We start from the raw sequence: 25,959 nt of genomic DNA, 5'->3' as shown, positions 1-25,959 counted from the left end.
CCATTTTGCCTTAAAATCAACATTAGGGCTATCTAACATGAGGCTGCTTGGAGTTCAATTCCAGTCATTGAAGGATCTAGTAAAACCTCATAGGGAGGAAAAGAAAAAAGGCAGGAAAAGAAACTAGCAAATCCTAGATGAATTGGGGGGTATGTTGGTTAACTCAGGATGCATCATAAAGATCACAAATGTCTTCCTTGCATCCAATATACCCATGACATGAAAATCATTTCATGGAATATCAGAGGCCTTAACTGCAACGACAAATAGAGGTTCTTCAAAGCAAAATGGTACTATGAAAACTTCAAGGTCATATAGGTCCTCTTTTTAATCCTTGTATGGTCAATTTTGATTTTTTTAAATACTATCATATCTTATGCCTCTCTACAAAGAGTAAACTTTTGGTTATTGTTTGATCTTCCTAATGAATGATCAAGCTAAGATTCTAATTTTTTCATATACTCTCTTGTTTAGAAGGGGATATAAAATTTACCTCACAAAAAGAAATAAGTAAAAGAAAAATAAGTACTAATTAGGGAAAACATGAAAAAAGTTGAGTGAACTAAAGATCAAAAGGTTAATGATAATATAATTATCAATGGAAAAATATAAAGTGAGTTTGAAATTTATTAATGAAAATGGTTTATAAGAGAATTTTAGGAGGTTTAACTCATATTAATCTATTTGATTAAGATGTTTATCTATTTTAGGTTCTTTTAATATTCAAACAAAAGAAAAAAGAATAAAAAACACAACTGCACGTTTGATTTAGTTAAAACAAATTAAATATTTAATATTATGAAAATAGTTGATAATGTAAATTTGGTTAAATATTTATGAAAAATATTAGTGACATGTTCTTTAAACTAACTAATGAATTTGAATGATGTTCATTAATAATTAATTTAATATTAATTTTATTATTATTTAATACCTAATATTTATACATTTTTAATAAATTATTAATGAGTTTATTTTTTAATTATAGTTTCTAATTTTATTTTATATCTATTTCTTCACATAAATTTGACTCCCATGTATTAATTTATTATGCATTCTTTTATTTATTATTTGGTTTTCGTTGCATATTTGATTTAAAAAGTATTGTTTAACTATTCCATGTTTTGGAGTTTTTGACATCCTACTAAACAATATTTGATCTTCGTTTTTTTTTTTAATTTATTTTTAATTGCATAAATAAATTCAATACTTTAAAATTCTCGAGCATTTAGATTGTAAATAGTTTATATATTAACTTTTGATTCCAACAAATTCTTGCTATACAAATTTGATTGTGACCAAACACAAAAAAAAACTTCCAAAACATAAAACAATTATACTAAGACACTTTTAACATTAATTATATTATATTTTATTATTAATATTGATTAATTTTACCCATTTTTATTTATTAATGAAGATTTTCGGAAAAAATCACATTACCAATATTTAATCCTGATTTAATTTAATTCCTTCATTTTCAAATTTTATAAATTTAACTTGATTTTATCATTTATTAATTTATTATTCAACAATTAACTTAATAAACTATTTGCTACACTTCCTCTCTCGTAATTTTTCCATTTTTTATTATTTTTTAAAATCCTGCTGGGACTCCAATTTCCTTACCACTATAAAAATTTTTAGTAAATAATTTAAAAATAAATAAATAAAAGTAAAATTTAATAGTAAAAAAAATGTTTAAAAAAAAAATACAACTGCTTTAAATATATTTATCTATAGTTATTGCAATTTATGTTGGTAAAACGAGCCCATCTTAAATCACATCAACCAACCTAAATGTAACCATGAAGTCGAGAGAGAGCTATCAATCATACAACATTTTATATAAGAAAAAAAATGAAAATGGGAACGCGAAATTTTAAAATCTTAAAAACGAATTTAAAATGTAAAATACATGAATCCACAGTATACAACACGTTTCGCGTACACAGAGGGAAAAGGTGTACCGAGGAATATCTCCCTGGATGCAAGAACCATAATATGTTAAATTTATGATAATGTCGCGCTCACAACCCGCTAAATTTATATTATTGTAGTTGAATTTAACAAATAACAAAGACCGTCGCATTAATTATGAATAAAAACAATAAAGTTATAATTAAAAAAAATATTGACTCGGCAACTGGATGGCATGGTATTAACATAGAAGAAGCTTTGGGCGGGGGGAAGTGTTGCTTCGTCCGCCCGATTGATTGATGCCGAGTCTGGGAGGGAGGGAAGGAAAAGACATTTTCTTTATTTCATGGGATAATACTAAAAGAAAACAGGAAAGGATTCTGGAATTAAGGATTCTGGGATTATGGATCCTGGAATTATCATTTGACAGAGAGACAGAAAAACGTGTTTCAATTTCGAATTCCACATCTTCTCATCACATTTTCTCGATACTCATGTATGGAGTCTTCGTTCGTTTTCAAAGCCAAAACAGGTGAGGTGGGGTGCGTTGCGTGGTTGGAGGTTCGAATCCCTGTCAAGTAGCACAGTCAGTTAGTCGATGTTGTGGAAGAATTTACGATTGTGCGTCTCGGTTTTTGATTTTAGAGGAGGATTGCAGATCATTGGTTGTGATTTCTTAATTGGATGGTACTTATTGTTTGGAACAGCACTTCATACAGCAGCCGCTAAGGCAGAGCGGGTGCTGACGGAAATTAAGGCAGATTTTAAGCAGGATTTTGGGCTGAACGGTGCTGCTTCTGCAAATTCAGGTTATTTTATTTGTTTGATTATTTAAAATTTTCCTCTAAATTTGCTGCGAGATCCTATGCGACAGAGGTTTGTTTGCTTTATCGTTGATGGAAGACTTCGGTTTGAATTTGCTGGAGCTATCCAGTGCCAAAATCTATGTCATTTAAAACAATTGTGAAATTTTATATCTGTTGCGACACATAAGATCCTAGATTGATATCTGTAAAACCAATTTTGTTGATTGCAGAGAGTGAAACAAAAGCAGAGTCGTCTTCAGTAGGTAATACAGAATATGAAGACAAGTGTCAGAATCCCAACCTTGTGGACCCAAAGGTAAGTAATTTCTCCCCATACATCTCGTTTCTTTTTTCGCACAACTCCATACATCCATTTCCTGTAATATGTGCACTTGTTTTTGCCATTGTTTCCTCATTAATTTGGAAGAGTCAAACCTTTTGTTTTCACTGGTAACATGGATACCGTGGAAAATAAATGATCTGCATCCTCCCAAGAGGGTTTCTTGCACTCACTTGCCAGTTCTGTATTAAATGAAATGCATATCATTTGGGAAACTATTTTATATTAATCTAGAAATTTTTAACCGGGTTAAAAAAAGTGTTTTACTTTCCTTAGAGAGACGGGATGTGTTGAGAAATCTAGGGCATGGGATTAGGTGATGTCTCTTCTATGCTAACTGCCTGTGATTCAACTTTTCTTAGTCTTTAATTGGCTTCTTTTTTCTCTTGATTAATGTTAATGTTTTCTATCATCAAACAACTACCAAAACATAAATAAGCATGAGACAAGAGACACAAAATGTAGGCGATTAGCCAGGGCCAAAACCTCTCCAACTTGAGAGGAAAACCTAAACGAATTCTTCTTCTTATAGAAACTTCAATTGATGAATACCAAGACCAAGACCCTTGACATATCAACCTCTCCAAGACCAAGTCACAAGACCCTTCTTCACTGCTTCTTCTTCTTGCCCAAGTCAACTTTAGTCAAATTGACTTCTAGCACTGCAAATTTTGGCTATTCTAAAATTTCGGCCCTCCTCCACAGTCCTGCCATTCTCAGCTGCCTGAAACTTCTGCAAGTTCACAGGTGTGGGATGAATTATAGATCTTGATAGTGTTTTCCTACTTTGCTTGACTTCAGAGCTTCTCCTTGTGACCTTGGCTAGCAAGAATGTTGGTTTAGTGACCTTCCTCTTGGCTTCTTCAAAGGCTGGTGTAACCCTACTGTAGAAACCCTAACCCTTGTCACATGTGTGAGAAAAATGACCCAAGAACAGTGCCAAAATACTTTGGTTTCTTCTCCTTCTTCCTTCGCTGGATGATAGGTTCCTATTTCTCTTTTTCTCACACTTCTTGATGTATTTCAGATGCTTGAGACTCTGTCTTTCAAGTGAGGTTGAGCACTTCTATATATAGTGACCTGTTCATGTAAAATAGGCCGGCTTTTGCCATTGGATGGACCGACATGCTTTTCTAGAATGATATTCATCTCCTTTTGAAGGCCGACATGAGGTAGTTCTTGAGACAAGGTCTTGGAGGGTTTGTGACTCAAAAAAATTATCTGTTTACAATGTGTAACATGCCCAAATGGGTCTTCAATACTTGACATTGACTCAATAGGCTTTATGACTTGATGACCAAATCTAATCGCTAACAATGGGAGCTTCATCTATAAAATAAAATTCCTTGAGCATGAAACCCATAACTCAAGCATTACAAAATAATTTTATTTTTCTTCTTTGCATCAATTACATAAAATCGTGATTACACATGTCATTATGAAGACTTAACCTAGTGACATATGTCAACACTCCCTCTTAACTAGGGAGGATTTCATAATCCATACAAGGTACTTGGACATTCTCAATCTGAAGAATTGTCATCAGAAGAGTCGGATTGGTAACCCATCTGCATCATATCATCCAACATTGTCACATAGCAAGCCCTCGACTATCAACTCTATCTCTCCATAAGGTTAGAGTACAATGCTGGTGAGACTAATGATTTATAGACACCCTCATCATTGTCTCTCTCAGAACATACCCCACTCGGGTTCTCTCAGAGTATGTTCCACCAGGACTATTCTTATCTTGGATTTCCAGTCCTCATAGAAAATTGGTCCTTTACGGCTACTCTGATCTTGGATGCCCTACCACATCCTCAAAGAGTATTGGATGCTAGATGCTTACCTAATCCTCCATTCTATCTTCCTAGGTGAAGACAAGAATGATCTGTCTATCTCTCCTCATGGCCTTCACTAAGACTTACGGCTATTAGTCCTGGTCTAGTGCATGACACGTGAAGTAGAGAGCCATATCTGTCACTCCCTCCTAACCAGGGATGACCAATCCATTCCATAAAAGGAATGTACCCAAGCTCCCTCTTAATTAGGGACTTATCCATGCTCCCTCTTGACTAGGGACTTGCTTCCAACGACTTTTTAGGTGGTGATCATGGGACAACCAATTGCTTGAAGAGCTCCTCCTTTTGATGTCATGAATTTCTTTTTCTTTATTCAAGAGTCTTTATCTTTTTGAGACTTCTTCATAGGGCATCGACCATCCATCACTTTCATTCATGAATTATGTTAGTCATGTCATCCTTTCTTTCGTTGGAAAGTGATCTATTAGTCCATATTTGGCCTTTCCTTCATGCCTTGCTACCTTCTTTGCATCATGTTTCCTTCCGGATCTTTCATCTTATCACATGAGTGTCAGTTGTAGATGACATCTACAACTCTTCCTTTGGTAGCCTTGCATTAGTCCATCTAGATATTATTCAAAAATAGAAAATGAATATTAAATCAAAATTACCTTTGTGATGATCTTTCATCATGGCATCTCCTTGTTTGCATCAACATCCTGCATATATATTGACACATCTCCAAAAAGGTATACAACATCAAGGGTCTCTTTTCTTTTTTCAGACTTTATAGGATCTTCATATCTTTCCCATGGAGATATCATAGTCAAATCTTCCTGTCCTTGGATGTTGATTTCCTTTTCCATAGTTGCATTTTCATGATCTCTTCCTTTCTTTATTCACACATTTCCTCCAAGGAACTTCCAATCATAGTCCTTTCAACTTTGTCAACCACCTCATATTTCATATGAGGACATATTATGTTGATTTCATCTAGTCAATGTGTGAACCATGCCTTCATGCATCCTTTCACAGGAAGAGATCCTTTCTTTTGATCATGCTCTTGAGGTAGAGCATCCATTCATGATATCTGCAACCATATGACATGACTTAATTAAACATATGCGTACATATCTCATTTCTTCCTTTAGGTCATCTAGACTTCCTTTAGCAACTTCCTTGTTTGAAAGAGCTCCAATCATCTTGACTTGCTTCGTATCTTATGACATCATAACTTTATTCCATGAATCCCATACAAGGTGGAATTCTCGAAACACTTGCTCCTTTCAATAGGTGAACCTTCCAGTGAAGATTCCAACGGAGGATCTTGATTATCCTCATCCGGCAAATGCTCCTCTTGAATGATGTATGATGAACTTTTTATACTAGATGAATTTCTTCTTTCCATAAGTGCTACTTATGCTTCTAATGAGCTTACCAAGAGCCACATTCTTTATAGCTGATTGCTATAAACCTCTATTTTAGCTATCTTTCATGTTGTCATGAGGTCTTGCTTTCACTTGTATGCTTCTATGATGCCATCTCCTAACATGATGCATCCTATCATGCTTCTAATGGTTCCTATCATGATCGTTATACTTCATAACAGGAAAACTTGAAAACAGAAACTTGAAAAGAACTAGGTGAGGAAGACTATCTCAATCATAGTAAAGATCTTTTACTTCCTCTTCTTGGATTTCTTCTTTTCAGCTTCCTCCACTTCTTTAGTGATATGTGCTTCTTCTCTTCCTCTTTTGATGTTGTCCTTCTTGAGTTTAGGACGATCTCTATTATAGTACCCATATTTTTGACATCCATAGCATTGAACCTTTTCCATGTTTTTCTTTCTTTTCTGAGGACCAAATTTCCCAAACTTCTCTTTTCTCTTTGCCATAACAACATATGCTTGAATCTAGTCCCTTGATCCTACATCAAATTTTGCCTTTAACCTGGTTTCTTCAATTTTGCATAGTGACCATAGATCCTTGAATGGAGTAGCTTCCTTCTTCCCATAAATGCTTGATGTAAAGTTACCCCATTCCTCAAGTAGTGCATTAAGTGCAATAGTAGCCATCTCTTTGTTAGACATAATTTCTCCCAAATCTTGAAGTTGATCCATTATTTCAGATATCCTCATAAAATATGAGGCTATTCCTTCTTCTTTTGATATCCTCAGTTTGTAGAGTTCTTGTCTTAACAAGATGACTTCTCCTGCAGTGCTTATGGAAAACAACTCTACAAGTTTTTCATAAATTTCTTTTGAAGTTTCTAGTTTAGATACATAGGGAATGAGGGGATCCTTGATGGATTCTATGAGAATCCTTTGAACCCTTACTTCCCCTTTCATATACCTTGCAAGTGCTTGAGCATCTTCCTTTGAAGGTTTAGTGAATGAGCTCTTAACATGTTCCATGACCTCATTTTCTATGAGTTTCAAACCTGTCCTCTTCTTCCATGCAATAAAATTTGAAGCCCCAACCAATTTGTTGCTTTTCTTGCAAAAAGACATTTTGACAGGTGCAAATGTAGACATAAATATGCTTACTTGTGAGGATGCTCCTTCAACCCGCTACCTTCTTGAATTTGATGATGATATAGGTAATTGAAATCTTCTTCTTGATGAAATTAGTTTTCTTCAAGAGTGATCCTTGACTCCAACGAGAGGGAGATCGCTTTTAGAAATTTTGATGATGATGACAATGTCCTCGTTCTTGCTTCTCTTGGATGAGTAGAGTTCAAGTTACTTTTATTTGTAGATCTCTTCAGCTTGAGTAGAGGTAGGGTCTTTGTGGTCTCTTTCTTTGATGATGAATTGAGTGAGAATCCCAAGGCTTCTTCTAGTGAAGAGTTCGTCTTTGATCGATCTAGAGTTTTGACACTTCCTTTAATGATGATGTAGACCTTGACTTCAAAATGATTTGAGGATGAGATGATCTTCTAGATGCTTTGATGCCCTTTGTTCTTGAATGCTTGAGTGTCCCTTGTTGAGCTGCCCTTCCTTCATTTGCCACCTTAGCTCTGATACCATGTTGAGAAATCTAGGGCATGCGGATTAGGTGATTTCTCTTCTATGATAACTGCTTGTGATTCCATTTTTAATGGTCTTTAATTGGCTTCTTCTTTCACTTGATTAATGTTAATGTTTTCTATAATCAAACAACTACCAAAACATAAATAAGCATGAGACAAGAGACACAAAATGTAAGCGATCATCCAGGGCTAAAAACTCTCCAACTTGAGAGGAAAACCTAAACGAATTCTTCTTCTTATAGAAACTTGAATTGACGAATACCAAGACCAAGACCCGTGACATATCAATCTCTCCAAGACCAAGTCACAAGACCCTTCTTCATTGCTTCTTCTTGCCCAAGTCAATTCTAGTCAAATTGACTTCTAGCACTGCAAATTTCGGCTATTCTGAAATTTCTGCCCTCCTCCATAGCCTTGCAATTCTCGGCTGCCTGAAACTTTTGCAAGTTCACACATGTGGGCTGAATTATAGATCTTGATAGTGTTTTCCTTCTTTGCTTGACTTGAGAGCTTCTCCTTGTGACCTCAACTAGCAGGGATGTTGGTTTAGTGACCTTCCTCTTGGCTTCTTCAAAGGCTAGTGTAACCCTACTGTGAAAATTTCTAAATAGAAATCCAATTGTAGTGACTAATATTATTTCTTCTACTTACTATTTCAGAAATAAGTTTTTCACAGTGTTTCTACAACAAATATCGAAAAAAATTCTAATGCAGCCTTCACAATTAAAATACTGTGGAAAGTAAATGCAAGGAAAAATACTAGCACAAGTATAATCACAATGACATAGTTATTTTTGGACAATTGTCCTCGGAAAAACCCAATGTGGGAAAACTGGTGCAGTAGATGAGGGTTTCTTTATTGATCTTCAGCAAAAATCTCATGTACAAGATACAACCAGCAGAATAGAAGAGGAATTTTTGTGAGAAATATTACATACGATATTCTCACGCTTCTTAGCTAAATTCCGACTCTGGAGAGGACCTACTGCCCCCTCTGCGTCTCATTGCGCCAGCTTCTGCATAGGGACTGCGCAGTCCCAACGTCATAGCCTCAATGTTGTCCCTCCTTTGCTCTGCGTCTTCTTTCTGCTCCTGCACCCCTGACTGATGCTGATGCCCTCTCTCCTTCTCACCTGCAACTCTCCCTCTCATTCGATTTCCTCTTGCTGAACTTTGACCAGTGAGAAAATTGATCTTACTTGGGTAATTGATTATTTGCCCGGTGTGTTTTCCAAATCCTTATAATCCTCCATTTGATTAATCAACGACCTAGATTCGAATCAATGGCTCAGATCATATTGACTTGATCCTCGTCTTCTTCTAGAAATTTCAGCCACAGTTTGATTAATACTCTTTAATTATTTTAATTTCCTAAGTTTAGACTTGGGCACCCATTAAAAATAATTAATTATTTTAATAAAACTGTCTTCGGGTGGAATTTCCCAAAACGATTTATGGGTATTATGGAATACATGTGTCCAAGCCTCCCTGCAAAATTTGAGGCTTAGAGCACATCTGATGCTACCATAAATCAACACTCCCTCTTAACGAGGAATGTGCTCTAGTAATGCAACCTTTTGAAGCATCACTCTGATTCTGTGACATCTCCCTCTTTGCTGCCGATGTTTGACACCACTATCCATCGACTACTGCACAAATGTTGCATCCGTACTGCTGCTGGCCTTGCCACCGCCAACACTGCATCTGTACTGCAACTCCCTCTCATTTCTTGCCACTGCAACTGAGAACCCACTTGTTTCTGCTACTGAAACAGATTCTCTACCATACCCATCTGCTCCTTAAACTGAATGAACTTATCTCTTCCTAGAGCTTTTGTGAGTATGTCTGCTACCTGATTTCCTGTGGAGACATACTGCAACTGTACTGCCCCACATTGAACACAGTCTTTGATAAAGTGACATCTGATATCAATGTGTTTCGACCGATCATGAAATACTGGATTCTCAGAGAGTTTAATACAACTTTGATTATCGCAGAAAACACTGGTCGCTTCCATCCTCTTCCTGAACAAACTCACAAGCAGTTTTCTAAGCCATATAGCTTCGCACGTAGCTGTGCTGGCCACCATATATTCTGCTTCTGCTGAGCTCAGAGCTACTGACTTCTGCTTCCTGCTGCACCAAGAGATCATTCCTGATCCAACACTGAAGCAATACCCAGAGGTACTTTTCCGGTCTACTGAACTACCTGCCCAATCTGCATCTGTGAATCCATTCAATTTGACGTCATCTCCTCGGGTGTATTTCAACCCATATTCGACTGTTCCACGCACATATCTAAGAATGTGCCTAGCTGCTGCCCAATGCACTCTTTTCGGTTCCACCATGCACTGACTAAGGGTGTTGACAGCGAAGTAAATGTCTCCTCCTGTTGCATCTATTTTCTTCCAGTTGGTGATCATGGGCGTAGCCATGGGCCAACAATCTTGCATTCTGAATCTCTTCAGAATCTCTATAGCATATCTTCCTTGCCCAAGGAAGATCTCTCCATTCTTCTGCCAATCTTCCAACCCTAGAAAATAATGCATCAACCTCATATCCTTCATGTCGAATTTTGCTTCAAGATTCCTCTTGCAGTACTTTATGAGCCTAGATGACACTGTTAGAAACAAGTCACCCACATATAATACCAGAATAAGTGGCTCATTCTCCACCACTAGATAGTAGAGATTGGGATCAACATCACTCTTGACGAATCCCAACTGCTGCAAGTAACTATCAATCTGACCATACCATGCTCTGGGTGCCTGCTTGAGCCCATACAGGGCTTTCTTTAACCTGCATACATGAGTTCTCTTTTCATGAGTTTCGAAGCTTTCAGGCTGTTCTATATACACCTCTTCTTCTATCATCCCATTCAAGAATGCTGTCTTGACATCCATCTGGTGAATCTCCCATCCCATTTGAGCTGCTAGGGATATAACGGATCTGATAGAGGTATATCTGGCTATTGGGGTGAAGGTCCCTTCATAGTCTATTCCTTCCTTTTGTGCGTACCCCTTAGCCATGAGCCTAGCCTTGTACTTCTAGTTCTCTATGCTACCATCTGCAACATACTTGATCTTGTAGATCCACCTTCATCCTACAATTGATCTATCCTCTGGTCTAGGTACCACTTCCTAGACATCATTTGTCATTATAGAACTATACTCTTCTACCATGGCATCCACCCAAACTTGGTGTTTTATGACTTCCTAAAAGCTGGAGGGTTCTTCAACCTGTGTTACCAAGGCTTGGTACCTATTAGGCCGTCTATGTTGCCTCTTCTCGATTCTAGGAGTTCCGACAAACTCCTCTGCTTCCCTCAGTGTTTGCCGTATTTCCCTGTTGGTTCTACCACTCATGGTGGGAGGCTTAATCAAATCCCCCTCCTATTCTTGCTGTTCCATCTTGCTGAGAACTGCTTGGATTTCCTACTTTTGAGGAAACACTGGTGCTGGTCACTGTGCTCGATCCAGGTGTCTGTCCTCCTGCTTGTCCTCTTTGTTGCCCTCTTTGCTGTTGGGCTAATGGAACATCTACTGACTGACCTTCTGTTGGCATCTCTCAAGATGTCCTGAAAGCTCTATCTTCCATGAACTTTGCATCTCGTCTTACTACAATATTCCTGCTGCTAGGAATGTAGATTCTATATGCCTTCGAAGTCTTGCTATATCCTACGAGGTACCTGTTGATTTGGGGTAGCATCGGATGTGCTCTAGCCATGCAAATTGGTGGAGAGGCTAAAGCACATGAGATCTCCAAGACCCAAAAATGGAGTTCCTAAGTCTAAACTTAGGAAAAATAAAATATTAATGGGTATTAATATAAAACTGGGTTAGAAGGGTCCAAAAGTCATGGATCTAGCCAAATCTAATCTTAGCCGTTGATTAGAGATTTAATCTTGGCATTTGATGGACCAACGAGAAAAGTATAAGAGGAGGATTGAGGGTCAGTTGGAGAACACACCGAGTTGATCAGTCATTCTATTCTCTAGAGTGGGGTTTGCTAAGAGAGATAGAATCAGTGATCTGAGTTGCAGCTAAGGGGCAGTGAATATATAGCAGAGAGGCAAAGTTAGCACTAGGAGGAGCAACGCAGAGTTGGGAGAGGTTGATGCAGAGCCAGCCAGAGGCCACGTAGGTTGACACAAGGCCAGCTAGAGGCCACGCAGAGCTAGAGAGGCCAACGTGTGAGACGCAGAGGGCTTAGGGGCTAACGCAGAGGCTCCAAAAGTTGACGAAGAGGTTCCAGAAGTTGACGCAGAGGTTCCAGAAGTTGACGCAGAGGCCACGTAGAGCCAGAGAGGCCAGCGTGTGAGACGCAGAGGGCTTAGGGGCTGACGCAGAGGCTCCAAAAGTTGACGAAGAGGCTCCAGAAGCTGACGCAGAGCCCAGAGAGGCTGACGCAGGGCCTAGAGGCAGCGCTGAAGGATTTTGTGAGACAGACTGGGAGCTGGAGAGCTAGATAGGGTGAAACAGTCCCTATCAGAGTGACGCAGAGCAGCAAAAGCTGTATTGTTGCTGTGGGATCGTTCATCTGGTGATTTAGCTGGAATATCTGTCTCCGACTGAGAGGTACTACTGCCGAGGGCATTCTCTATTGGGTGAGCCATTTCTGGCACCCAGGTTGTATTCTGAAATTGCATAATAATAAAACCCTCTGAATAGCTGCACCGGTTTTCCCTCATTGGGTTTTTTCGGGGACATTAGTCCAAAAACAACGGTGTCACTTGTGTGCTTGTTTACTTTCAGTTGATGATCTATATGTGTTGATACTGTACTTGTATTTATTTTCAGTATTTACATGATAAATAACTTGTTAAGTAAATGAACAAGTAGGAAGAAATAAATCAGATAGTACAGGAAGAATTTCTAACGGGTTAAACTTAGAAATTCCAACAGTACCCCTTTTCTGCAGTATGATCCAGTTTACTACGCTTCTCGTCTGAAATGTGGCAATATGCCACACTTCCGAATATCCTGAGATGATTCACCTTCGACTTCTTCCCTGTGAAGATACCTTCAGGCGTTTTCTACCCCAATGCTCAATGAGGAGTTCTATTCTGGATATACACCATTGTGTTGCAAGCCTTTGCCCATAAGAATCTAGGCAAGTCTTGGTCATACAACATCGCCTTTTCCGCCCCAACGATAGTTCTAGTCTTTCGCTCTGCTACTCCATTATGCTCTGGATTATATGGAGCTGTCCATTCTCTTTTGATGCCCTTCTTTGCACATAAATCTGTGAAGTCTTTGTCCATATACTGTCCACCATTATCTGAATGCAATACCTTTATCTTTTTCCCTGTCATGTTCTTTTCCTTGTTATGTTCTCTACTAGAGCCTTAAACTCTTTGAACCGATCAAATACCTCATCCTTGGTCTTTAAGAAATAGATCCAGGTTTTTCTAGAGTGATCATCAATAAAGGTGACGAAGTATTCGCCACCACTAAGAGCTCTTGTGGACATTGGGCCACAAATATCTGAGTGTATCAATCCCAATACGCCTTCCGCTCTGTTGTTACTTCTAGAAAAAGCTGCTTTAGTGTACTTCCCTAGTACGCATCCTCTGCATACATCATCATGCTCAGTACTAAGGACTAGAACTCCTGTAACAGTCTCTTTGAGCATCCTCAGTGCTCCATGGTGTAAGTGTCCCATTCGCCTGTGCCACAGTTCATTCAGTTCCTTTTCACCATTATGATTGCTGCCTATTAGTGCCATTGGAGACTCGAGCTGCAATCTATACAGTCTGTTGCTTCAAGCTCCAATTTGTCTCTTCTTCTTCCAGCTTGGATGTTTGACGTATACTTTCCTTCCAATGAAGTATACATCATATCCCTTGTCTTGTAACTGGGACACTGAAATCAGATTCATTCCTAACCTGGGCACATGCAGAACATTAGTGGCTCAGATGTTGGTTCTTGCTTCTGTCTGAAATGCTATGGTGCCTCTCCCTACTGGAGTACACTTCGTTCTGTTTCCCATAGTAATCTGGAAGTCCATTTGCTCTTCTTGATAGCTCGAGAAATATTCTCGTACTCCAGTCATATGGGCTGAAGCCCCGCTATCAATATACCAAACATCTGCTGACGCTGAACTTGACAAGCATGCGAATTCTTCTTCCAATCTGGAAGATAATTTAGAGACATCTTGATTTTCCATCCTTCTTTGTGCTATTTTTCCTATCGATTTCTGATGCTTTCCTGTCAACTGCTGTAAACTGCGTCTTGACCTGAAGATTGCTCTGTGTTGAAGCTTATGCACTGCTCCCTCTGTCACTGGCAACCTTCGATCTGGAAATCTTCCTCTCTGTCGACTCTCTCAGAGAGAGATTTTCGTATGAAAATTTTGCCCTCTTAGACTGGACTTATGCAATTCCTCTGCGAATTCGATTTTCTACCTATGCAACAATTTCGAATTCCCTTCTTCTCTTCAATGTTGGCTCTTTCTGTTTGCACTCTTGTTGAACTCACCTCTAATACCATGTGGAAATTTCTAAATAAAAATCCAACTGCAGTGACTGATATTATTTCTTCTACTTATTATTTTAGAAATAAGTTATTCAAATTTCACAGTGATTCTACAACAAATGTCGAAATAAATTCTGCTGTAGCCTTCACACTTAAAATACTGCAGAAAGTAAATGCAAGGAAAAATACTAGCACAAGTGTAATCACAATGACAATTATTTTTGGACAATTGTCCCTTGAAAAACCTAATGTGGGAAAACCGGTGCAATAGATGAGCGTTTCTTTATTGATCTTCAGCAAAAATCTCATGTACAAGATACAACCAACAAAATAGAAGAGAAATTTCTGTGAGAAATATTACAAACGATATACTCACGCTTCTCAGCTAAATTCTAACTTTGGAGAAGACCCGCTGCCCCCTCTGCGTCTCACTGTGTCAGCTTTTGCATAGGGATTGCGCAGTTCCAGCGTCAATCCCAGTGTCACAACCTTAGCGCTGCCCCTCCTCTGCTCCACGTCTTCTTTTTGCTCTTGCACCCTTGATTGATGCTGATGCCCTCTCTCCTTCTCACATGCAACTCTCCCTCTGATTCGATTTCCTCTTGCCGAACTCCGACAAGTGTGAAAATTGATCTTACTTGGGTAACTGAGTATTTTCTCGGTTGTTTTCCAAATGCCCATTGAAGTCCTTCTTATAATCCTCCTGTTGAGTAATCAATGACCCAGATTAGATTCTAATCAATGGCTCAGATCATATTGACTTGATCCTCGTTTTCTTCTAGAATTTTCACCCATAGTTTGATTAATACCCTTTAATTATTTTAATTTCCCTAAGTTTAGACTTAGGCACCCATTAAAAATAATTAACTATTTTAATAAAACTGTCTCGGGTGGAATTTCCCAGAACGATTTCTGGGTATTGTGGAATACATGTGTCCAAGCCTCCCTGCAAATTTTGAGGCTTAGAGCACATTCAATGTTGCCATAAATCAACACCTACTGCAAAAACCCTAACCCTTGTCACACGTGCGAGAAAAATGACCCAAGAACAGTGCCAAAATACTTCGGTTTCTTCTCCTTCTTCCTTCGTTGGATGATAGGCTCCTATTTCTCCTTTTCTTTCACTTCTTGATGTATTTCAGATGCTTGAGAGTATGTCTTTCAAGTGAGGTCGAGCACTTCTATATATAGTGATCTATTCATGTAAAATAGCTGACTTGTGCCATTGAATGGGCCGACATGCTTTTCTAAATGATCTTCATCTCCTTTTGAAGGCCGACATGAGGTAGTTCTTGGGACAAGGCCTTGGAGAGTTTATGGCCTAAAGTTTATTCTCTTTTTACAATGTGTAACATGCCCAAATGGGTCTTCAATACTTGACATTGACTCAATAGACTTTATGGCTTGATGACCAAACCTAATAGCTCACAATGGGAACTTCATCTATAAAATAAAATTCCTTGAGCATGAAACCCATGACTCAAGCATTACAATTTTTTTCTTTTTCTTTATGTCAATTACATAAAATCATGATTACACAGGTCATTATGGAGACCGAACCTAGTTACATATTTCAACAGGATGAACATCAACATAGATAACAACCTCAAGCCAAAGTGGTCCTACAAGAGATGCCACCGAAATTCCCTGTCATGTTAGTATTGGACTAAGAGAGGATACTATCACATCAACCCTAGGATTTGCACCCCAAATCCTTCTGCAGGATTGGCAAACTTGTTGCAAGTAGTGCCTTATAAACAGTCTCTATCTCGCAGTTGTTACTCACACACCCACAATTAGTAGGAGAGTATTAATGTGAAATGGAATTCTAATAACAGGATATACCAATGCAGTACTAAGGCTTGCAATTGTTATGGACATCGTCTAGAAGACTAGATCACAACCGTAAACCAGGGAGAGAGACAAAGATGCCTCAGTACAACTCTTGTTATCATGCGTGTGCAAGGATATTTCTACGCGTGCATTTGCAAAATTGAAAAGTTGTTACTTACTAGATCTTGCAATTAGCTTCTTCTTGAGATCATTCTGTACAAGACATTTTACTCATCCTATTCACCACTCTTTGCAGAATTTATATTGCAAAGGGAACAACTTCACATTGTTAGGAGGAGATGTGAATCCAAAATGACTAGGTGCTAAATTTGCACTATTTAAACTTTAAAGTCTTGATAGTTTATACATATCATTTAGTTGAGTGAATTCTACTCACATCGTTCATACCTTGTCTCTGCTTGTTTTTGAAGAAATTGATGCCCTGGCTTAAGTACAAAACTTTATTCCCTCAGATGTCAGTGGTCATGATGTCAAGAAAAATGCGCTGCAACATGGTAAATTTTGATAACCTTGCTGTTTACCAAACACCTTCCTTATGTGCACAAGGGCGATCCTTTAAGTTTTAAATCTACAGTGAAGTTTGAACCAGTGTTATCAGAACTGGACTGGAACCAGTGGAACCGGCTGGTTTGACCGGTTTGGGGACCAAACTGGTCCAGTTCGAGGTTTGGAACCGGAAATGGCCGGTTCGGCAATTCTGTAATGGAATCGACTTTTTTTCGCCAAACCAGCTGGTTTTGTATCGAACTAGCTGATTTTGTATAAGTTGATCAAAGATGTTTGAAATGCAAATTTTTAAAGAAAAAATAGGAATTTTTGAGTGGGGAAGCCTAATATTTAGGCCTGTGGCCCTGGTATTGTTGTGCAATTCATGGTAAAAGTGACATTCTGCTTTATCTTTCATTTTCATTCTTTTACTTAAATTTTTAACATTACCATGAAATGGCTCAGGATGTTTGAGAGTGGTTCTGACCTCATTGGATTTCATATGGAGAAAGTAGAATTTTAGATCTCACTCAAAATCCAGCAAACTTAAATAATTTTTCAGGATTTTAGGTCTGGGGGCATTGCAACGTTTCCATCAGATTTGGTTATGTACTCGGGTATGGAACTAGTATTTAATCAAGAGCACCAAACTCTCTTATGTACTTTGATGTTAGTAGCATTGGTTTTCGAACTCCCCTATCACGACCCTACTAAAAATGTACCCATCTCTCAAACAAAATTTTGACTCGACATGTTACGTTTTTTCTATGTTATTTTAATGCTTAGAGGGTGATATTGATGAGGAAAATCCCAATATGGGCAATCATTTTGATGACAGGTAGGCATTTGTTGTAGCATGATTTTTTTGGGATGCTAGAGGCCATCTAGAGCCTGTTTGTTGATGTATTTTTAGTTCAGAGACGGATTACACTCGATGCTATTATGGTCATGTGCACTCTTACATGCTATATAAATGAGAACTTTTGCTTATTTGCGCATAAATGATTTGGGTTCATATGGATGCACATGAATATATATGTTTTTCTTTAAAATTTGATTTTATGTGTTTTTGGTCGGCCATTTTTTGGTTCGGTGTTTTTATTGGTTCTGGGTTCTTACTGATTCCCGGTTCAGATGGTTTTCCATTTCGATCACTAGTTCCGTTCTGATAATATTGGTTTGAACCAATAGCTTGGACTTATATAATAGAAAGATGAGTCTAAGAGCGTGACCTCATGGGTCAAGATGATGGGAATATCCTTTGTAAAAAGCAACCAGTGGTCTGGTAGGATGTTAGACCACTCTTTAGGAAAAACTTTAAAAAGTGCATTCTGGGATAGCTGATATTCATTTTTTAAACTGACTTATTCTCATGAAGGTCCTGGTAAAAGGAAAGTCAATGCAATTAGATTTTTTGTGACATAAAAGCTTTCTTTGACTAATAGTAAAATGTTATGTAAAGAGATTTTATACAAAGAGGGCAGACTGCTCATGCAGCCTCAACAAGCACTGGCAAAAACTATTAAATACTTCAGAAACAGGCTCCACAATCACCCATCTACGGACAGAGACCCAGATTGAGTGAACATCACACCAGTATTGACATATATCCTTCCCTTTATAAAACTGAGGTATTCATTGAATGGAGCAGCATGAGGTTGGGGCCTGGGAATCGAAACCAGATAAGCATCCCTCACAAGTTGCTGATAAGGTGTGCAGGGAAGAACACACCCCAAGGCCATTGTGAATGGAGAAAAGCTGAAGTCAAAATCCCAAAAACACAATGGAACATGACAGCAGAGAGCTGCCTGCTAGGGTAAGAGATTAACTAGCACCTGAACCACTAGCGTCACTGAAAGATTATGAAAGCAGCATGCATAGGCCGTTGCCCATCTGAAAACAAACCCACCTACACAAACCACAAGCTCCATGGCAACCCAAAATGAGCTGCACACTATCGAAAGCACGGTCCCATATGGAAAGCCAGCCACCATCAACAGAAAGCCATGAAGTTGGGTGAGAGAAAATGCCTCCAGTGTAGATTTGTGTGGCTGAAACGCCACCAAAAGCAGAGAGAACAGAAAATGCCATGGCAAAATGGAAGCCCATAAGCCAAACTACAGTGAACATGAAGCAAGAAACCGATTTCTTTTCCAGAGGCATTGAGTCTCTGATATCCTCCCCAACTCAACCACCTCCTCACTCTTCCTGGCCACTGGCAAGAGACCTGTATTTTGTAGGCAAAACCTTGAAAGGGTTCGGGGCAAGGGTTACTGCAGATAGGAGGTGGAAATTGCCTCTCCTTCCTGTCTTACCATCCTTAATGCAGTCATATTTTAAGCAGAAGACGAAGGTAATTCGTAAGTGTTTTTCACTAGATTATTAGTTTTGGTGTTGCTCTTGAATAAGGATGCTGTAAGGCTTTCGACAAAAGTATGAAAACATAAATCTGATGTCTATACAGTAATGATCTAGCAGGAAGACCCCAAACTTTAATTGCACAAGTCTTTAAGGCTGTGTAGTCCTTCATAGTTTGTGAGACTGGTAAGAAATTGCATCAGTTAATTGTGAAGAACATGTTCATTTATGCCAATAGTTACTATTCTCAGGAAGTCGTTGCAAAATTCATAGGCCATATATTTCAAATAGTGACAGTGTTGATTATACAAGAAATGGATTGTTTCTCCAGCACAAGGTCAAATGTTACACTGTCAAGGGTTTCTTAGCCAAGAGAATTCCTGATATAAGATTCATAACAAATCTAGAATGATATCACAAAATATCACATTCACTTGAGAGTGTGTAATGTCCCTTTTTCTGAACATCCAACTCATGGAGGCCAACTCAGTAGCCTAGTCAATTCCCATAGGCTACCGATTATTTGGATTGTTGAAGGTCACTCAGCTAAAAGGAGCAACATGTGAAAGTGATGGGGATTAATTAAAATTAAAAGTGACTATAGAGAAAAATGAGAAATTTTATAAAGTCACTTTATTAAAAAAGGGAAAACAAGGAGACCTATGGTATTCGGATGACCCATGGTAATTTGATAGCTCATGATTAATAAGGAGGGATCATCTAGATTCCTCACAGGTGCTCAATTGGAGAAGATTATTTGTAGGAGATCATGAGAGTTAAAGGAGAGTTGTTTCATCATTGCAGTGGCTCTAAACGTTCACTAGGGTGTCCATTATAATAATTCAAAGAGGCCAAATTCTTATTTGTGTAAGTCGAAAATTCTGGCGAGGTTGAATTTCTTTATGCAGGAAGAGGCCGAATTGTTGTAAGTCAAGTTCATTTGCAGGGGTTGAGTTTAGTTTGTGGCTATGTTGCATGAAACGTCTAGGATTCTTTTTCATGCCCATTTGGGATCCTGGAATTGGCCATGGCATACAGGTTCTAGATTGTATCTTAACTATGTAATTGGGGTTCTTCATGTTCATTTGGGATCTTGGAATGCAGGTTTGTATTGCATGGGGAGATGGAATTCATTTCCAAGGATGGTAAGAAAATAATCCTAAGAGGCATGACCAAGGGTGCCCCTAGAATTGCCATAGCCAAGCAAATGAAGTGCATGATCAAGGATGAGTACATATCTGCGACAACATAAAATGTGGGCAACACATGACCTAGCTTGAGAGCATTGTCTCAAATTGATTCCATCTTTTCTGAAAGGCCAGTAGAAGCAATCTTACCGAGGGATTATAAGCACAAGAAAGTTATCTAAAGTAGAGCGAGGTAGCTATTTACAGCTTGGAGATATATTTTATATGCTTAAGCAACAGGTGCCAGATGCCTGTCCAGGTGAGAAAAGACGGATAATGGAGATTGAGCCAATAAGGATAGAGCTTCAAAAAAAGGATAATCCATGGAGAGAGTATTGGGTGATAGATAGAACAAAGAGTTATCTTGTTTTCATCAGTACACTAGCTCCCTGTAACATTTATTCCTACATTATCAACTGTTATTTCAAGCGGGTGAGATCTTTTTCCATGCTTTCGTATCTTGAACATAATCCCAGTTTAGTCATGCAACAACAACTAGATCAATAGGATTGCATCACATGTGGCAAAAAGGAGAAATCTATGGACCAGGGTAATGCTTTATAGGTCAAATACCATTATAGAAGCCCGCTACAAACTTGGTAGATGGAGCATGTGACAACATATGGCAACACTTAAGTCCTTTGATTGGTAATCTTGCTAATACTTTGTGTCCTGAGGACTTTGCATTTGTCAATAGTTCACTATTGAGTAGCATAATATGGCTTATCACAGGAGAACTTCAAGTTGTACCTGAGACTCAGGAGAATCCTCATTTAATTATAAAATATGATGTGTTTGGAATCCTCCCTGAAGGACACATGGAATACGCTACAGAGGGGGATCATGCGGAGCTATGCTCTTCAACTTTACCAAGATTTTTTTATGAAATATGGTTTACATTTTTGTGGATTGCTTCAAGATATGGTAGAATGTGGCGATGATGTAGAGTTAAACAGGTTTGAGATGATACAACAGTTATATGCTGAAGCATTCTACAAACATGTTTGGGATCTTGGTATTGATATGCAAGGTATAGATTTCTTGATAACAAGCAATTTCGGGAAGGGAGGATTGTATGTCCCTTTTTTCGAACATCCACTTATGGAGGCCGACTCAGTAGCCTAGTCAATTCCCATAGGCTATTGATTAATTGGATTATTGAAGGCTACTTGGGTAAAAGGAACAACATGTGAAAGTGATGGGGAATAATTAAAATTAAAAGTGACTATAGAGAAAATGGGAAAATTTATAAAATCACTTTATTAAAAAAGGGGAAAACAAGGAGACCAATGGTATTCGGATGCTATGTCACACGGTTCGAGTTCGAGTTCGAGTTCGACAACGATTAAGTTCGATTCGAGTTCGAATTTTCCGATCAGGTTCGAATGAGGTTTGGCATTAGGTTCGACTATACATATTTTTCAATATATATATATATATATATATATATATATATATATATATATATATATATTTATATATATATGACAAAATAATAGAAAATTCAAAATCAATCCATAAACACATGAACACAAATTCTTATTAGTAAACATACATCAATAATGTAATCATTCTAACATCTAGTTAAATGTAAACATACACAATAGTAGTTTGCAAAAAGAAATGACATAATTTTCAGTCTTCAAAATTTAAATGAATGTCAAATACTAGTAATCTTTTAAAAAATCACATAATCAAAACATGATCAAAATTTAAACATACACATCATTGTAGGACATCTTCAAATTTCAAAATTTTAAACATCATCAAAGTCATAATATCATCAAAGTCATCAACACATGGAATTCCATCATTTGGCTCATCATCATCAATGCTAATATAATAAGGAAGTCATAAAGACCATTGCCAAATAGTTATAATCCATAAAATTGTTCTAGGAAATTCAAAAAACATAGATAGTCTATACTTATGGCCTACTAGACTCTAGTATGATAAAAAAGCTCTCAATCATCATGTGCATATGGCATAGTAAAGGCACTAGAATGGGGATCATCAAAGTCATCAATAGATGGAATTCCAACATTTGGATCATCTAGTGAATCACCATCACTGCTAATATCATCTTCTTCTGGCTCTAAATCAGCATCAAACCATGGCTCGTAGGAACTGGATGCATCTTTGGCCACACTACTCAAGGCCAACTTCAAATTACTGCGAACATAAACAAGGTCTTCCAACCTTGTAGACAATAATTTGTTTCTTTTCTTGGACTGGATATGGTTAAAGCTACTCCAGTTCCTTTCACAAGCAGAGGCACTTGATCCCTGGCTCAAAATACGAACTGCAAAACGTTGCAATTCAGGAGTCTCTGATCCATAAAACTGCCACCATCTCCCTGGAGGAATATTGGGCCTATCTTGTACTGCACTAGACCTTGCAAATATTCCCTCTTCCAACCTGTATGCTCGGAGCTGCTCTCTAATTCTCCTGCATTCTTCTTGATCAGGGACCAACCGTTCAACTGCATCATAAAGGCCATTCATGACTTCTGCATCATTTGTTCTTTCTATCCCAAAGAGTCTAGGATCCAAATAACAAGCTGCTGCATGTAAAGGACTATGCAACATCTTCCATCTTTCATCAATCATCTCCCATATTGCAATGTACTCATTTTCCTCATTATTAAAAGATTTTGCAATGGCTTCTTTAGCACGATCCATGCCCTCATAAACAAAACCCATGGAAGGGGTATCACTATCAACCATGCGAAGCATATCAACAATTGGTTCACATACTTTTAAGACCTTCTCAGCATTGTCCCAAAAAGCAGTCCCTAAAATCACCTGTTCCAACTCCTTTCCTTTAGCTTCCTTTGAAAGATGAGACTTTTCCCACTCATTGTTGCAAAAAACACCTCTTATACTCCCTTTTTCTTCAACTAACCTTTTGATAATAATGTAATATGTGGCAAACCTGGTGTCACAAGGCCTTAGCAACTCTCTAGATGCTTTATTCCTATACAAGCTCAATGTGAGTTGATGGTTAAATATGAAGTGAGAAATTTGTTTCCCCTTCCGAACTGTCTCATTAATCCATGGAAACTTTGCCAAGTCATGTAACAATAAGTCAAGACAATGGGCAGCACAAGGTGTCCAATATATTCTTCTGTATTTATCCATGACCATTTTTCCTGCTCCAACACAATTTGAAGCACTATCTGTTATAACCTGGACCACATTTTCTTCTCCAACCTCAAGAATAGCTTCCTCTAAAATCTTGAAAATAAATTCAGAGGTCTTCTTATTCCCTGATGCATCAACTACTTTAAAAAAAAGTACCCCTTTAGGGCAAGAAACCAACACATTAATAAGAGGTCTATGATTCATATCTGACCAGCCATCTGATAAAATTGTGCACCCTGTTTCCTTCCAAGAGTCTTTGATCTTCTGCAAATTGTTTGTAACTCTTTCTTTTGACCTCTTCAAAATAGTGGTCCTTATGGTCTCAGAACTAGGAGGGAGATATCCATTACCAAAACCTGCCATCATCTTATATGCGTTGATGAAGTAAGGGCTTCTTGCCACATTAAATGGAATTGCACATTCAAAAAACATATCACCTACAACATCATCAACTGTTTGTTTCTGCATGGGCTTCCAAAGAGTATTTAATGTGGCTGTCCCACTTGATTTACTGATCTTAGACTGAGATGAACCCCCAACACCAACCGTGCTTGAAGAAAATGCAGAGAATGAATTGTAATTCATTGCAATTTCTGTTTGAACACGTTGTCTTTTGTTTTCATTCATTTTCTTAGCCTTTTGTATATTGTCATAATCTTTCTGAAGTGTCTCCTTGAGCTCTGCAGACACATTCTTGCAACCTTCAACGCCACCTCCTTTGCCATTAGTGACAGACAGTAAGTGGTCCATGACTCTAGTTAAAGATCCAAAAAATTCATTATTACATAACTTGCATTTCAAATGCCTCCCATGAGGCCCATCCAATTTCTCCACATATTTCCATCCTTCTGCCGTTGACTTTGGAGGTGCCATGACAAATATGTCTGCATTTTTGTTGGCAATGGCATATTAAAATTCGAATTTAAATAAATGATAAAATAATGAAATTCAAATATAAATAAAACTTGATATCTTGATTAAAAAGTAAGAAGTAAAAAAAATCTATTGAATCACGCCTATTGAGTCAAAAATTATGAAATAATGATTTCTAATGCATGTCAAAAGGCTGTGACCTCTAGTTGTTTGTGTTGAGGCAGCGAAGGGGTTAGGACTTTTTAATATTCTCCAAAGGCTACAGCCTAGTATGATCTCATTTGTACACAGCCTAGTATGAAACTTTCGACTTGAAGTTGAAGCCTTGAAAGTTGAAGAGAATAAAATTATAGAACTAATTTATAATCAAAGAAAATACTCTACAAATTGTGTGACATTTAGAAAATGAAAGGTTTCTGGTATAATGTAACATCTGCAGCATGCTCTATCACTATGGGCCATCCAGAAAGCAGGGCATCAAAACAATGCCATCATAAACATGTCAAGGCTCAACATAATAAAATAGGCATTTAAATAACCTCCTATTGATCATCCAGTAATAACATTGCAATGGATGTAAATATTGAAAATAGGCAGTAAAACTTAAAAGACAGTCATGTTCAGCTGCCAGCCTGCCAATACTGTCTACTATCAAGATCAGAGTGCTGGATTGCTTGGTGCTAGTAGGCTAGTAGCTACTGCTAATTGCTAATTTGCTATATAACAGCCAATTGTTGAAATGTTGATTACATAACTAAGGCCTAATGAATGACTATTGTGTAATTTTGTCATTGCATAGGAGGTTAACTTTGCTATTTACAAATTACCATGGGGACCTGGGGTAGAATCTATAGACCTAAGCTTTAGGAATGATGCGTGATTCTGGTGTATTTCTCACTGTTTAGTAATGAATATAAGATGCAATTAAAAAGGAAAAAAGAAAACAACTACTTGATTTCATTCTGTATTGTTATGAAAAGTTTGGCTTGGAGTAATGAAATGCAGAATCTATAAACAGTGGTGAGTCGGTGACCACTTCTGAGTCTCTGACTAGATGGGCTGGTTCTCGTCAGGCAGTTCAGAGTGGACTTTTGAAGCTGAAGGGAGTGGAGTTACTGACACCTCTCTGACTTTTTAGGAGTAATTATGGAAGTTCACGTCTCTGGAGAAGATAGTAAAGAAGTATTTCGTATTGTTCCTTACACCATCGGCTCACTGTTCTTGAAATTCAGAGACAAGTATATAACCCTCAATCGGAGCAGGCAGATCATCACATCCTGGTCCAGGTTAAGTTCATTTTACATTCCAAATTTTGGAACTCTGTGATTTTGTAGATGATCAACAGCAAGGTTGGAAACTTTAAAGAAAATGAAACATACATGGTAAGGAGGTTGATGGCCAGTTTTGCAAAACTGTGTAGAGGCAGGCACCAACAAGGGGCATCTAAACTTTTCACTAAACTGAACTTACAGGGAAAGATTAGGGTAAAGCCTTTGAAATATAAAAAGAATCCTTTCAAATTTAAATTGTAGATATTTACATTTCCAAAACTGACAAAAAAAGGCCTCATAAAGTGACAGAAGAATTCCAACAGTGAGAAATCTAATGAAGGTTTTAAGGACTCAATCGATTGAACATGGGTATACTTTCAAGTTTCAACAGATTCAGACTCAAGCATAGAGGTG

At 37.9% G+C, this 25,959-nt stretch overlaps 1 protein-coding gene across 7 annotated transcripts in view; it reads left to right on the top strand.

Moving 5' to 3' along the window:
• The first annotated feature begins 2,120 nt into the window (after positions 1 to 2,120).
• Positions 2,121 to 25,959, top strand: part of LOC149251416 (Rab3 GTPase-activating protein catalytic subunit) — a 361,557-nt gene continuing 337,718 nt past the window's right edge. For 3 of the 7 annotated variants that reach the window (XM_089459430.1, XM_089459426.1, XM_089459425.1), the window contains exons 1-2: positions 2,124 to 2,729; positions 2,957 to 3,042. In XM_089459430.1, coding sequence (XP_089315556.1) covers positions 2,519 to 2,729; positions 2,957 to 3,042 — 297 coding nt within the window. In that variant the 5' untranslated portion in view covers positions 2,124 to 2,518. Of the gene's footprint in view, positions 2,730 to 2,956; positions 3,043 to 25,959 lie in introns of all 7 variants that reach the window. The other 4 variants (XM_089459429.1, XM_089459427.1, XM_089459431.1 and 1 more) reach the window with 4 other exon arrangements.

The sequence above is a fragment of the Pinus tabuliformis genome, chromosome 7 (genome assembly GCF_031772625.1).
Source record: "Pinus tabuliformis cultivar Carrire ecotype Pingquan chromosome 7, CPIR1, whole genome shotgun sequence".
In the NCBI taxonomy this organism is placed as follows: Eukaryota; Viridiplantae; Streptophyta; class Pinopsida; order Pinales; family Pinaceae; genus Pinus; species Pinus tabuliformis.
The sequence above is the reverse complement of the archived record's forward strand: the minus strand, read 5'-3'. Positions and strand labels throughout refer to the sequence as shown.